Source organism: Phocoena sinus, chromosome 3 (genome assembly GCF_008692025.1).
Source record: "Phocoena sinus isolate mPhoSin1 chromosome 3, mPhoSin1.pri, whole genome shotgun sequence".
NCBI classification, from domain to species: Eukaryota; Metazoa; Chordata; class Mammalia; order Artiodactyla; family Phocoenidae; genus Phocoena; species Phocoena sinus.
The window spans coordinates 41,304,575-41,318,437 of NC_045765.1; the positions used below are offsets into that span (position 1 = coordinate 41,304,575).

Genomic DNA, 13,863 nt, shown 5'->3' on the forward strand with positions numbered 1-13,863 from the left:
TTTGGTTTTGTTTTGTATATTCCTTTGCTTTTGGTAGAAGAATCAAGTTGAAGTCCCTCATGTTTCCTTCCCCAGTGCCATTTCCCTGCCCTAGCTCACAAAAATTTCAGCCCCTGCATCAGACCACATATGTTATTTTGTGGCCTCCTTATGTGATCATTGTTTATAAAATCTTAAACATACCTGTGCACGATGACACCCAGCAACCCCATTGCTTAGATATTTCACTGAAAGAAGTGAACCCAGGTGTCTACACAGTCTTGTACAGAAATGTTCATAGAAGCTTAGTTCATAATAGCCAAATAGAAACAACACAAATGTCCATCAGCTGGTGAATGGGTATACAAACTGCAGTACATCCATAGAGTGGAAAACTATACTATGCAACAATAAAAAGGAACAAATTACTAATGCAAAAAGAGTATCAGTGAATCTTGAAAGCATTATGGTAAGTCAAAGAATCAAGTCACAAAAGACTACATACTCTACTGTTCCATTCATATGAATTATAGAAAAGCCAAAATTATACTGGCAAAAACTAGATCACTGGTTGCCAAGGGATGGGGAGAGGGGAGGTGAATGCAAAGGGGCACAAAGGAGTATCTTACAATGAAAATGTTCTATGTCTTGATTTTGGTGGTAGTTATACCATGTGTATGTGTGTGTATATATATACATGTATACATATATATATACACATATATATATTTGTCAAAACTCATCATATTGCACACTTAAAATTGATAAATCTTAATTACACTCCAGATTTTTTTTAATTACAGCTTTTAGTTCAAGAAACTCACTTTTTGTTTTAATTTTTAATTTTTTAAATTTTGTTTTAATTTTAATTTTTTGTTTTAATTTGCATTTAGCAAATGTCAAGGCATTTTCTTAGCATGAACAGACTTTAACACCAGACAGTGTATGTTGCTGTACTACTAAATATGAAAGTTTCCAGTGAGGAAGCAAAAATGGGTGGTGGAGATAGGGAGGACCTTTCTTAATTGTGGACTGTGTGTACTTCCCAAATGCAGTTAATAGGAACATTTTTGGTGTCATTCCCAGTGCCTGATGTGAGAGGATGTTTAACTGAGTCTCTGGCTCCTCTCTCCAGCTCCTGCTTCACATTTGCCATGACCTGACCTTGGCAGTGCTAAGCCAGCAGGTGGCCTCCTGGGACGCAGCTGTGGAAGGACTGCTTCGGGCTGTGATCCGGAGCTACAACTCAGGAAACTTCACCATCATGCAGGAAGTGCACTCAGCCTTTCTTCCAGAGGGTAAAAGACCCCCAGCTCTGCTGTAGCACACCCACTAAAGGATGATATAACCACCGCCAGTGTTGTGGCACCAGGAGTACATAGGTTATTGAAAGACAGACGTGGGCCAGTGTGTCATATAGTAGGAAGTTTGAATTCTCTTACCCAACCTCCTTAAGAGGTAGCCAGAATGACTAAGCTGTTTTCCTTTACCTGGTCCTACCTACCTGCCTCACTGCCTCCTATATACTTTCCTACACACAGCTCTAGAGAAATAGCAATGTGCTCACAAGTTATTAAGAATGGAGAAGACATTCCTTGAGCTGCACAATTAGTCACTAACCTAAAACACTGTGGTTTTTCAGAGACACAGTGGGATCTTACCCCCAGAGCCTTCAGTGGGACAGATGAAATACTTTTTCTATCATGCTTTAAATGGCCTGTAGCAATGAGGACACTGCCTTAGGCCAAGAAATGTTTAGCTGTGGTTGGCTTCTGGTGGAAAGCATGTGGTCCCATGGATCACTGCTGTTCTGTTTCTTGGGATCTGATATGCCTCTTGGGTGATAGGAAACAACATGTGGGCAGGAAGCCAGATTTCTGACAGATAAAGAAATGAACAACCCTAAATCCTCTTCTTCTCTCCTAGGCTGTGACCACCTAAGAGACAAACTGGGTGACCATCAGTCCCCCACCACACCAGCTTTCAAAAGTTTGGAGGCCTTTTTTATTTATGGACGTCTGTATGAATTCTGGTGGTCTCTCTCCGGGCCTTGCCCCGAATCCAGCGTCTGGGTAAGGGCTGCTCACAGAAGGACAACCTCTGTTGAGCAGAGCCAACAGCTTGACAAAGTCAGCCCTGAAGAAACTGACCCCAAAGCTTCCCAGCCAGAGCCAAGCAGGACTCTAGAACTAGACGTGAGACTCACAGAAGAAGGTAAGCAAATGCTGAACGCTTGTAAGGAGCTCTTTTCAGAAGAGCACGCTGGTCTCCAAAATGCACAGAGAACCATTGCTGAAGTCCAAGAGACCTTGGCAGAAATGATCCGCCTACACCAGAAGAGTCAACTTTGTAAATCCACAGCAAATGGCCCTGATAAGAATGAACCTGAACAGGAAGCAGAACAGTCCCTCTCTAGTCCCCAGAACCAGTGGTAAGTACTGATTCAATACAACATGGAACTAAAATACCCTGCTGGATTCTCACATAGTACTTGATGAGATTGATCAGGTCACTTGGAAGCACCACAATGCAGTCATTAAGGCACAGGCTTTGAAGTCAGATGTGGGCTTCCAATCCTGGCCCTGTTCAGTGACCTCAGGCAGGAGTCTTTTTTTTTTTTTTTTCAGGCAGGAGTCTTTAATGTCTCTGAGCTTTAGTTCCCTCATCCATAAATGGAGTACCAACTCCATCCTTGCTTGTTTTGAGAATTAAACAGAATCACAAATATTGTTAATAACAACAGTACAATAAAACCCTACTTTTGTGCAATAGATTCCTAAATCATCAATCATGTAAAATAGGGAGTCGCATTATTGAATCATTAATGAAAACCACTGATTTTCTTTTTTTTTTTCTTTTTTTTTCCACCGTGCCATGCGACTTATGGGATCTCAGTTCCCCAACCAGGGATTGAACCCGCACCCTCGGCAGTGAAAGCAGTATCCCAAAAAATACACAAAAAGGGTAGTGTACAGAATTACACACTAAACTGTAAAAAATCCCAAATGATCAGATTGCTGCAGCATCCTAATCATTTCCATTGAAAATAAGGGCCAGGTAGATATAGATGATTATTAATCACTTCAGAGCCCTTTTGCATTATCCCACGGCACTTGGCTATGGGCATTTGCAGTGATTAACGGTTACTGATGAGTTGTTATGCCGAGTGCCTTTTACCTTGATTATGTCCCCCCGCAGCACAGGGCCTAAAATATAGTAACTAGCACAGTCAATAAACTTATAGCTATTATTACTAAACTTTTAAAAATTAAAGTTACATTTGCTGCTCTAAAAATACTACAAGTGAAATCCTGAGTCAGAGTTTTGAGTTACTTCTCTAGTGAGCTACCACATTCTAGGCAGCGCTTTAAGTTCGGTTTTAGTAACAAGAAAAACACAAAAAAGTTCTCTAACCCAGCGGCTCTTACCCTTTGGATCAGAGGGCCCCTTTGAGAAGCTTAAGACACTCTTCCCAGAAAAATGTGCATCCATACACCCTGAGGGTAGGAACCCAGGCTCTGTCTAACCCATTCCCCAGGGAAGTCCAAGCCCTTTGCATTTGGCTGCGGATTGAATCCCCTAAAGGTCCTTAGTTTTCATTGGAGCTCCATGTCTAAGAAGTGGGGATTTGGAAAGTGGTGAGGAACAATACTGCATTTTGAAAATTTTACATCACATCACGTTAAATTCCCTTCTCTTAGCCTTTGTATTTAAAGATAAGAGATAAAGACCCAGGTGACAAAGTAATTTTCTTTACAGGACAACAGATTTAAAAGTTAGGGGCAAGACGTATAACTTGTACTTTTTTTATTATTATTATCACTAGTAAAGAAGAAAAAAATGAACCAGTTTCTTTGCCTGAATTAACCAAAAGGATTACAGAGGCCAATGAGAGAATAGCTAAGTTTCCTGAGAGTATTAAGGTAAGATTTATATAGCAGTTCATTTGGTAAAACATTACTTTTTATATTATCAATTGACTACACCAAATTCTTTAATGTCATCTGAAATCTGTACACATTTGTATGTGCTTAAAAATTGAAGATCCAGTTGCCTTCGGTGAGCTAAAATGTTTTGTGAGAGTAGAATTATTGACACCACAAGCAATTTTATACCTTAGCCTTCAGAGAAATGTAACAAATTTTCTAATGATGAGGTAGAGTAAAATTACAGTTGGTCCCATGTATCTGATCGCTTACAAATGGATAGGTATATTTGGATGTGGCCCTAGTAGTAACAGAAGCATCATGTTTTAAATTCATTTGAGTAGGGCTCTAGAAAAGATTGTATCATTTGAGAGGGACATCTCAGTTTTGAGTATCATCTCTCCTTAGAGTAACTGGTGAAGTCTTAGGAGAGATAATGGCTCAACTGTGCCAGAGAAGTGTCATGAGATAAGACTTGAGACACTCATGCCTCTGTGCAGGTGTCTGTGGCTTTTTTTTTTTTTGCAAATGCTTCCTTATTTATCCCCGTGTCATCTTTCAGACCTGGCCCTTCCCAGATGTGCTGGAGTGCTGCCTCATCCTGCTTCACATCGGGTCCCAATATTCTGGCTTCGTGACCCAGGAAATGCAGCAACAGGCTCAAGAGCTCCTTCAGAAATACGGCAGCACTAAAGTTTACAAACGACACTACGAGACCCTCTGCACGTGAACTTTCAAGCACCTCTAAGAAACAGTGCCAAATTCAAAACATCCAACACCTTTCACCTCTGCATTTACACCTCGCCAGACCTTCACTTTGATCCCTGTATGTTTCTGCAATGATCCAGATAATACAAATGAGAGTCAAGTTTCAATCAACTCTACACTTAAACACAAATCTGACTTTGGACTCAATTGTGGTCTCCTACTGGAAGAAAGATCATGAAAAGCCAGCAGTGGTTACTCAGAACTAACACCTGCAAAGTGATTGTTGATAATCTCTAAAGCCTTATGCAGGTTTCGTCCAAAGAGGAGAAACTATTTTAATCACCCAAAGTGTTACATTCTTAAACACAAGCTACCTTTATAAATGCTTTGCCTGATCATAAACATGTACACTCTTGTTTGAGGGTAGAGATTATGTCTTCCCTTTACTATTTTACCCCTAGCACTCACTTCAGAGTGTCTAGTATCTAATAGGTACATAATGGAAACTTTCAACTGAATAAGTTGGGAAACAGAAAGAGTGCTCATCAACAGCTTAGACTTAAAGAACTCTAAACTGAGGTCACTGATACCAGCACTGGCTGACAACTAAGGCTTGTGATTGGTAGTTGACCTTACTGTGTTAGCAGAACACAGGAATTCAAGAACATCTGGCAGTACAATAGCACCCCCGTCAGCCACGATTTCCCTTTCCACAGTTTCAGTTACCCCCAGTCAATAGCAGTCCAAAAATATTAAATGGGAAATTCCAGAAATAGACAACTTTTATCAGTTTTAAACTGTGGCCATTCGGAGTAGCATGATGAAATCTCACGGCGTTCCCACTCCGTCCTACCCAGCACATGACTCATCCCTTTGTCCAGCATACCCATGCTGTATATACTACCTGCCCATTAGTATAGGAAAACCACAAAGCATACATTATAGGGCTCAGTACTACCCATGGTTTCAGGCCTCTACTGTGGGTCTTGAAACATAACCCCTGCAGATAAGGGGAGACTACTGTATATGGAGGGGCTGAATTACACCCATAGTTAGTATTCTCTTGGTTACTCTTCAGGACCATCCCTTTCTGAGGATGACCACTAACACAGCCCTACACACACTCATATATATACACAAGGCAAAGTTCTTTACAGTTCTACTACACTTGCGCCCCTTTCTTTAGCACCACTTTAATAAGCTGTTTCTTATCTCTCCCATGCAATGAGCACACCCCTACTCAACACTTAGTTCCTCAACCCTTCATCTCAACATTTCTCCTGACATGTCAGTAAGCCTGTTGTCAACTGTGGCAAAAATAAACACCTATTTTAAATCCAAATTTGTTAAAGGATATATGTGTAGGGCTCACAGTCACCAGCATGCTAAAGCACCTTGGTTGAGAACCACTGACCTATGCTGCTTTACCACAAATCTTACGATAAATATATCTCTTCCAGTATGTGAACATCCCAGTCAAAATCCTAGATCTGCTCCTGTACCTGACTTCTTACAACCCCACATTTTTGGGCCAATAGACAGGACTGGAAACAAAGTCCTGAACCAAGTTTAGGATATCAGATGTTCAATTTATCCAAAAGAAGTCCACTAATTAATAAGTGAATCTGCCATATATAATGGAGTAGCACCAGGAAGTAGAATTAAAACTGATTTCCTAGTAAGGCCCAATAATCAGCGAGGCGTATGAAGTAAAGGGACAATTCCGTTTACACAGCTGCTCGTTAAAAGCTTCCTACAAAGTGAGACATTCTGTAATGCAAGCCAACTTGTGGAAAATGAAGGCAAGAGATAGGGAACAGACAAGATGCTTCCATATCACTGACAGCGAACAACCGTCTTCTAAAGCCAGCAATTCAGAGCTTTGAAAGACCAAACCTTCATGCCAGTGGTTAAAAAGAAATCTTTATTTTACAAAATTAAAAACATAAATAATATTTACAAGCATCTTAAATACCAGCTTATAATACTTGACACTTTTGAATCATTTTAAATTGAGTTTTCCATAAGCTTTTAATATGCAAGACTATTCAACCACTTCAGTGAGTTACCAGTTTTCATTTCCACTATTCCAAAGGAGTTTTGGGGTTTTTTTGAAATTGTCCATACTGTAGTCATTCAAAAAAAAATACAGTGTACTTTTTAAATGATTAGTTTAAAAAAAAAAAAAAATCACAGTCCTGAGCTTCCTACCCCAGTTGTGGGATATTACTCCAAGAGAACCCTATAAACCAAATTCCTTACTGTCCTGTTTACATGTAACCACTATAACTTTTTAAAGACTCACATTGCTGGTACTCACCATAATCCATCTCCCTAACTTCTCCTCAGTTTGCTGAAAAGGAAAGGCAGGGAAAACAGAGAAGAGAGGCAGGAGAATACAGATGACCATCTGAAATCACATTACTGAAAATGTAACAGACTTACGATCCAAAAACCTGCTCTTAGTAGTTTCCTTCGGGATCAAATCCAAGGTATTTTATGAAATGAAAACTTAAAATGATTTCAAATGATGCACATGTGACAGCCAATCTCAGTGGCGCAACGGAACACAGACTTAAAGAAAGTGCTTAACTTAATACCCATTCTGGAGTTCCTTGTGAATAAAGGGTAGACAGATTCTAGAATTTTGTTTTTAAGGAAAGTTTTCATTATCTGGTCTTCGTATTTCAGCACTGAGTAATTCATTTCCACGGAATAATACATAAAGACCAACAAAGTGTGAGGAAAGCAAATGTCCTCAAGAAGGGTCAAAATAAACGAAAAGGAAGGAAGGAAAGGAAAGGTTCAACATCTATAACCCACTTCACAAGACCACCACTTGGTTCCACTTTCCCTTGAAGCCCTCAGCTCAGCTGAGAATCACAGCAAGAAGTCTTCATCCTCAGAGATTAGCAACAAATTTAAAAGAAAAAGAATGACACAGGTAAGAGTTATATACATTTTACTAGTTTGTTTCTGACTTGTCCTGGATTTTAGAAGGTGTCAAATGAGCCATGGATGCTGGTGGCAGGAGGCAACTGGAGAAGAGGCTTAGGGATGAGGAATAGGGAAGACGTGTTTACAGATTCAGAGCAAACTCCCTTCTTCCGGATCTAAAAGACATCTTTTGTCTTCAGTAAAACAAAAGTCTTTCTGTCAACGCTGATGGTAGGTACAGTTTGCTCAAAAGAAGCGTCTTCTCTTGGGGAGGAAGATAAGTACACACAGTCGGCACATTAAGCACCACTCTGGGACCAGGCCCACCCTGCAGAGCCTCGCCGCCGTCACTGCTGCATGTTGTTGATGATTGCCAGGATGCTCATCTTCTCCTGGGCAGAGTCCACATCCTCATTCTGCTTCTGGGCCACTCCCGTGCCTAGGCCATAGAGCCGCCCACAGTACTTGGCATCATCAATACTGTCCTCAAAAAACAACTGCAGAATAGGACAGAGAACCCCTGGTGAGAATCATGCCAAGAGTCATGCCAAGAATCAGGCCAAGCCGCAATACTACTACATCAACACCTCCCAGCTCTCTTAAAGCCTTGAAAACCTAGCCACCTAGAAACTAACTTCATCAAGAAAGGCTCCAAACCTTTCCTACACAGTCTTTTCATGCTCCGTTCTCTCTACATAGGCTCCCCTTTCTGAACAGACTTCCACTTTCCATGAGTTTTTACTGCCAGGATCCCTGTGCTGCTGTTGCTGTTTAATACAACTGCCTCTATCTCCTCCCTTCTCTTTAACAGGCAGTGCAATGGTGAAGAGCTTGAGCTCTAGACTCAGACTGACTCACTGTGTGATCTTAGAAAAATCACTTCAACGCTCCTTAAGCCACGGTTTCCTATCCATAAAATGGGTAGTATAATAATAGGTTGTTACGAGTGAGAAAATGGACAGGAAGCACATACACAGCAAGGTATCTCACCCTTTTGGGCACTACTAGGCAGGATAACTCTCTGCTGGGGGGCGAGGAAGGTCGTCCAGTGTATTGTAGCACTGTAGGATGTTCAGCGGCATCCCTGGCTAACAGCACACAACCCAACTCCCACAGGTTACGACAGCCGAAAATGTCTCCAGACATCGCCAAAGGTACCTCAGAGGGCAAAATTGGGAGCATGGTGCTGCCAGCTTTGTTCTTCTTCCTCAAGATTGCTTCGGCTATTTGGAGTCTTTTGTGGTTCCATACAAATTTGAGGATTATTTTTTCTATTCCTGTGAAAAATGCCACTGGAATTTTGATCAGGATTACATTCAATCTGTAGACTACTTTGGGTAGTATGGACATTTTGACAATATTAATTCTTCCAATCCATGAGCCCAGAATATCTTTCCATTTATTTGTGTCTTCTTCAATTTCTTTCATCCATGTCTTAAGAGTTTTCAGTAGACAGGTCTTTCACCTCCTTGGTAAAATTTATTCCAAGGTTATTTTATTCTTTTTGATGCAATTGTAAATGGGATTGTTTCATAATTTCTCTTTCTGATAGTTCACTATTAGTGTATAGAAACAACATATTTTTTATATTAACCTTTTATCCTGCAATTTTACTGGATTCGTTTATTAGCTCTAACAGTTTTTTGGTGGAGTCTTTAGGGTTTTCTATATATGTCATCTGCAAACAGTGACAGTTTTCCTCCTTTCTGATTTGGATGCCTTGTATTTCTTTTTCTTGCCTAACTGCTCCAGCTAGGACTTCCAATAACATGTTGAATAAAAGTGGAGAGAGTGGGCATCCTTGTCTTGTTCCTGATCTTAGAGGAAAAGCTTTCAGCTTTTCACCACTGAATATGATGTTAGCTGTGGGACATTTGATAATTAATAGAACTTAGCATAAAATAAGTGGGTAGGTTCACAAATGTGTTCATATTATAGAAATCAAAAGAAAAGCAAATAACTGCAAGGATGAGAGGTGCTAGGAACACCAAGTACACTTCTGAGTGACCTCCATTTCAGAATGCTTCTTTGCCTCCCATATCACATCTAATATACTGAACACATGCATAACAAACAAACCAAAAAAGAAAAACAACCCACTGCTTTCAAGGTGATCACCAACTTCCAAGAGAAACTATAAATTTTCAACAAACCTCAGCCCAAAAAACCTTTGCCTTACCTCTTTCATCCTGAAGAATGCCATTCCCGTTAGCAGTGAGTCTGAGCCTGCCTGGTGCTGCCTTCCAATTCTCTGCAAATCCAACTGATCAGCAACTTCCTGAAGACCTCCCTGGAGATGTAAGGAAAACAAATATAATATTACAGACCCGACTTCTCTACTGGAGTCAACTATGTCTATTCTTGAGTTTACTTCTTGTGGTGACAGGAAGTAGGAACAGGCCATTTACTTAACAGGTCTTCCCCAGCAGTATCCCCTTTTTAGCCCTCCAAATGATACACTATGTTATATTCCACTTTTCACTCCCTTCATTCTTTTCTGTATCGTTAGTTTTGTCAGACCTCCGCCCCTGAAAGTCCTCACTGCTGTAAAACAAGGTTGGGGAAATAAATGCCAATCCAATTCTAGATGGCAAACCTCTTATATCAACAATTTATTAGAGGAAGGAGTTCTTAAATTGTCTAGAGCTAAGAACCCCTCTGAGAGTCTGGTACACTGTAGACCTCATTCCTAGCAAATCATACATATACCTCATGTCTCCAACTGTTTCACTAGGTTCGTGGGCGGGCCCTAAGTGAAGAATGCCTGCCTTAGGGTGAGAGTAGCAGAAGGCTCCCTTCGTGCCCAGGTTAAAGACAGTTACCACACAAATCTCTCTGCCAATCAACTCTATATACACCCTGTCTAGCACCATGCTGGCACCTAGCAGGTACTGAAGGACACATGCTGAACAAACTGCAATAAAGCAAAATGACAAGTCTGCATTGTTGTCTTGTCGTCGTTACTACTATTAAGAAAAATATTGTGTACCTTAAGATTTTTGCAACTTTTCATCAGGTATTTCACATCATATATGGATGGGAAGAAAAGGTTCAGAATGTGAAAGAATTCATGTTCCTCTTCTGGCAAACGAGAATCCGTAAGTAACTTAACCATGTAGCCAAAATCATAGCCACTACGAGGAGAGAATGAGGCAGTAAGGTGAAAGAGCAGGAGTTAACAGGCCCCAGCATTCAACTGCTTCGTTTCTCAGAACTTATGATGCTACCTCATGTTAGGAACTTTCAGTTTTCCAAAGTAGATTATCCTGTCCTCTGAACTTTCCACTAAATAACCACATAACAGATTAATATGGGAGATATATAAGAGAACCCAAGGGTTTATAAATGGGGGTTTTATTCATCAAAAATTCAAAAGTACTGAAAGGTATGGAGTCCCCCGGTGGGCTAGTGGTTAGGATTTGGCACTTTCACTGCTGTGGCCCACGTTGACTCCCTGTTTGGGGACTGAGATCCCACAAGCCAGGCGGGGCGACCAAAAAAAAAGAAAAGGTATTGAAAGGTAAAATAACTTCTCCTAAGGGGAATTGGCTTTTGAGTACCCAGGAAACTCCAGGCCAGCCATTTAAATGACAAGAAAGAGATGACCAAGTACTTCCATCCTCCCCACCCTCCATCTTTCCACTTGACATATGCCCACTGCAGCCACATGATACAGCCTAGTACTGTGTGAAAGAAACCAGTATGCGCTCCAAAGTGTTTTCTGAAAAACTGACATGTGAGCAACTGTTACCATTTCAACTTTATAACTGCTAGTGAGCAACAAAAGAGCGCCAAGAGGACTGCAAAAATAACATAAGAATTCTTGCTTCCAAAGGAAGAGAGAAACACTCTCTTGAGACTGACCTGTGAAATGAAAGCCATTTGACATTGTCACAGAGAACCACCCCTGATGTCATAAGCAGCTCTGCAAAGTGCAACGTGTCAATCCCTTCCTCTTCATGCTTCTGAAACTGCAGTCCTGAGTTAGCAAGGAGATCTATGGAATCCTGGGAGTACATGTCCTCTCTAAAAAGAGAAGGTGTTTACTTCTTAGCTGCTGGTAAGGTAAAAGAAGTAGTGGGCAACAATATTACCATCACCTTATAAATTATAGAATAAGTATTCTTTTTTTTTAATTTATTTTTTATATTTTATTTATTTATTTTTGGCTATGTTGGATCTTCACTGCTGCATGCGGGCTTTCTCCAGTTGTGGCGAATGGGGGATACTCTTTGTCGTGGTGCGTAGGCTTCTTATTGTAGTGGCTTCTCGTTGTGGAGCACGGGTTCTAGGCGCAGGGGCTTCAGTAGTTGCAGCACGCGGGCTCTGCAGTTGTGGCTCGCAGGCTCTAGAGCACAGGCTCAGTAGTTGTGGCGCACGGGCTTAGTTGCTCCGCAGCATGTGGGATCTTCCTGCACCAGGGCTCAAACCCATGTCCCCTGCGTTGGCAGGTGGATTCTTAACCTCTGTGCCACCAGGGAAGTCCCTAGAGTAAGTATTCTTGAAATACTTTCATAATTTAAGAATAAATCAATTCATTCCTTCCAGTATTCTAGCAAACACACAAAGTAATCTTACCTGGGACAGAAAGAAAAATGGGATTTTTGCCCCACAAAATAAGTATCTTAATTATGAAAGATCCACATTTTCTCATTATTTAATGAAAAGCAGGACTTCCCTGGTGGTGCAGTGGTTAAGAATGCGATCTTTTGTGTCTGGCTTCTTTCCCTTAGCATGTTTTCAAAACTCATCCATGCATAGCATATGTCAGTACTTTATCTCTCTGTACTGTGCAGTAACATTCCATGGCATGGATATACCACATATAGCCATTCCTCAGATCACAGACAGTTGGACAGTTTCCAATTTGGGGCCTTTATGAATAATGCTGCTATGAACACTCACATACAAGTTTTTACACTGATGTATGTCTTCATTTCTCTTGGATGGAATTGCTGGGTCATACGGTAACTCTATTTTTAACCTTTTGAGAAACTGCCTGTTTTCCAAGGAGGTTGCATCATTTTATATTCCCAATAGCAATGTATGAGAGTTCTAATTTCTCCACACCCTCACCAACATTTGTTATTATGTCTTTTTGATCACAGCCACCTAGTGGGTATGAAGTAGTATCTCATGGTTTTGGTTTGCATTTCCCTAATGACTAATGGTGGTGACCATCTTTTCATAAGCTTACTAGCCATTTCTAAATCTTCTTCGGAGAAATGTCTATTCAGATCTTGTGCCCATTTTATTTATTTATTTATTTATTTATTTATTTATTTATTTATTTACGGCTGTGTTGGGTCCTCGTTGCTGCACATGGGCTTTTCTCTGTTTGCGGCGAGCAGGGGCTACTCTTCGTAGCAGTGTGCAGGCTTCTCATTGCAGTGGCTTCTCGTTGCGGAGCACAGGCTCTAGGCAGGCGAGCTTCAGTAGCTGTGGCTTGCGGGCTCAGTAGCTGTGGCTCGCAGGCTTTAGAGCACAGGCTCAGTAGTTGTGGTGCACGGGCTTAGTTGCTCCGTGGCACAGGAAATCTTCCCGGACCAGGGCTGAAGCCCGTGTTCCCTGCATTGGCAGGCAGATTCTTAACCACTGTGCCACCAAGGAAGTCCTTGTGCCCATTTTTTTTTTTTTTTTTTTTGCAGTACGCAGGCCTCTCACTGTTGTGGCTTCTCCCGTTGCGGAGCACAGCCTCCGGACGCGCAGGCTCAGCGGCCATGGCTCACGGGCCCAGCCGCTCCGCGGCATGTGGGATCTTCCTGGACCGGGTCACAAACCCGTGTCCCCTGCATCGGCAGGTGGACTTTCAACCACTGCACCACCAGGGAAGCCCCCTTGTGCCCATTTTTAATTAGGCTGTCTTTTTATTGTTGACTTGTAAGAGTTCTTTAAGAGGGACTTTACTTTTTGAGATTCTTTACTCCATCTTCTGCTTGACTACTCTCTCCAACCCCCTACTTGGGTTTGGTGAAAACAAAACTTAAAATTAATAAAATCAGTTAGAAATCAGTCTGTACAAATGTAGCAAATCTAAGAATAACATTGAGAAGTGTCTTAGACACTTACGTAAGGTTGAATTTGAAGTTGAACTGCCAAGTGTTGATTCCAGAAGGATATTCTCCCTTCTCATTCGTGAATGTAAGGCCCAGCTGGATAATTTTTAAAAGGTCAACATTGCACCGTAAAAGCTGATACTGGTAATCTATGGAACTACGAAATTCACCAATGGGTCGCACCACAACACCTGGAAATTCTGTGTCCTAGAAAAGGAAAAAATCTCTCATTGTAAGGTTTCACAAAACACTGAATG

At 41.2% G+C, this 13,863-nt stretch overlaps 2 protein-coding genes across 14 annotated transcripts in view; one reads left to right on the plus strand and one right to left on the minus strand.

The window, feature by feature from the left end:
• The window catches only part of GEMIN5 (gem nuclear organelle associated protein 5), a 42,957-nt gene extending 37,002 nt beyond the window's left edge, over nucleotides 1-5,955 (plus strand). For all 6 annotated transcript variants that reach the window (XM_032625560.1, XM_032625557.1, XM_032625554.1 and 3 more), the window contains 4 exons: nucleotides 1,115-1,277; nucleotides 1,906-2,410; nucleotides 3,806-3,902; nucleotides 4,468-5,955. In XM_032625560.1, the coding sequence (XP_032481451.1) occupies nucleotides 1,115-1,277; nucleotides 1,906-2,410; nucleotides 3,806-3,902; nucleotides 4,468-4,635 (933 nt within the window). In that variant the 3' untranslated portion in view covers nucleotides 4,636-5,955. The remainder of the gene's footprint in view (nucleotides 1-1,114; nucleotides 1,278-1,905; nucleotides 2,411-3,805; nucleotides 3,903-4,467) is intronic.
• Nucleotides 1-13,863, minus strand: part of CNOT8 (CCR4-NOT transcription complex subunit 8) — a 29,517-nt gene that overhangs the window by 8,204 nt on the left and 7,450 nt on the right. For 4 of the 8 annotated variants that reach the window (XM_032625564.1, XM_032625563.1, XM_032625561.1 and 1 more), the window contains 5 exons: nucleotides 13,620-13,813; nucleotides 11,415-11,576; nucleotides 10,540-10,684; nucleotides 9,730-9,840; nucleotides 6,515-8,047 (listed from right to left, as the gene is read on the minus strand). In XM_032625564.1, the coding sequence (XP_032481455.1) occupies nucleotides 7,898-8,047; nucleotides 9,730-9,840; nucleotides 10,540-10,684; nucleotides 11,415-11,576; nucleotides 13,620-13,813 (762 nt within the window). In that variant the 3' untranslated portion in view covers nucleotides 6,515-7,897. Of the gene's footprint in view, nucleotides 1-6,514; nucleotides 8,048-8,540; nucleotides 9,414-9,729; nucleotides 9,841-10,539; nucleotides 10,685-11,414; nucleotides 11,577-13,619; nucleotides 13,814-13,863 lie in introns of those variants that run through there. The other 4 variants (XR_004349052.1, XM_032625566.1, XM_032625565.1 and 1 more) reach the window with 4 other exon arrangements.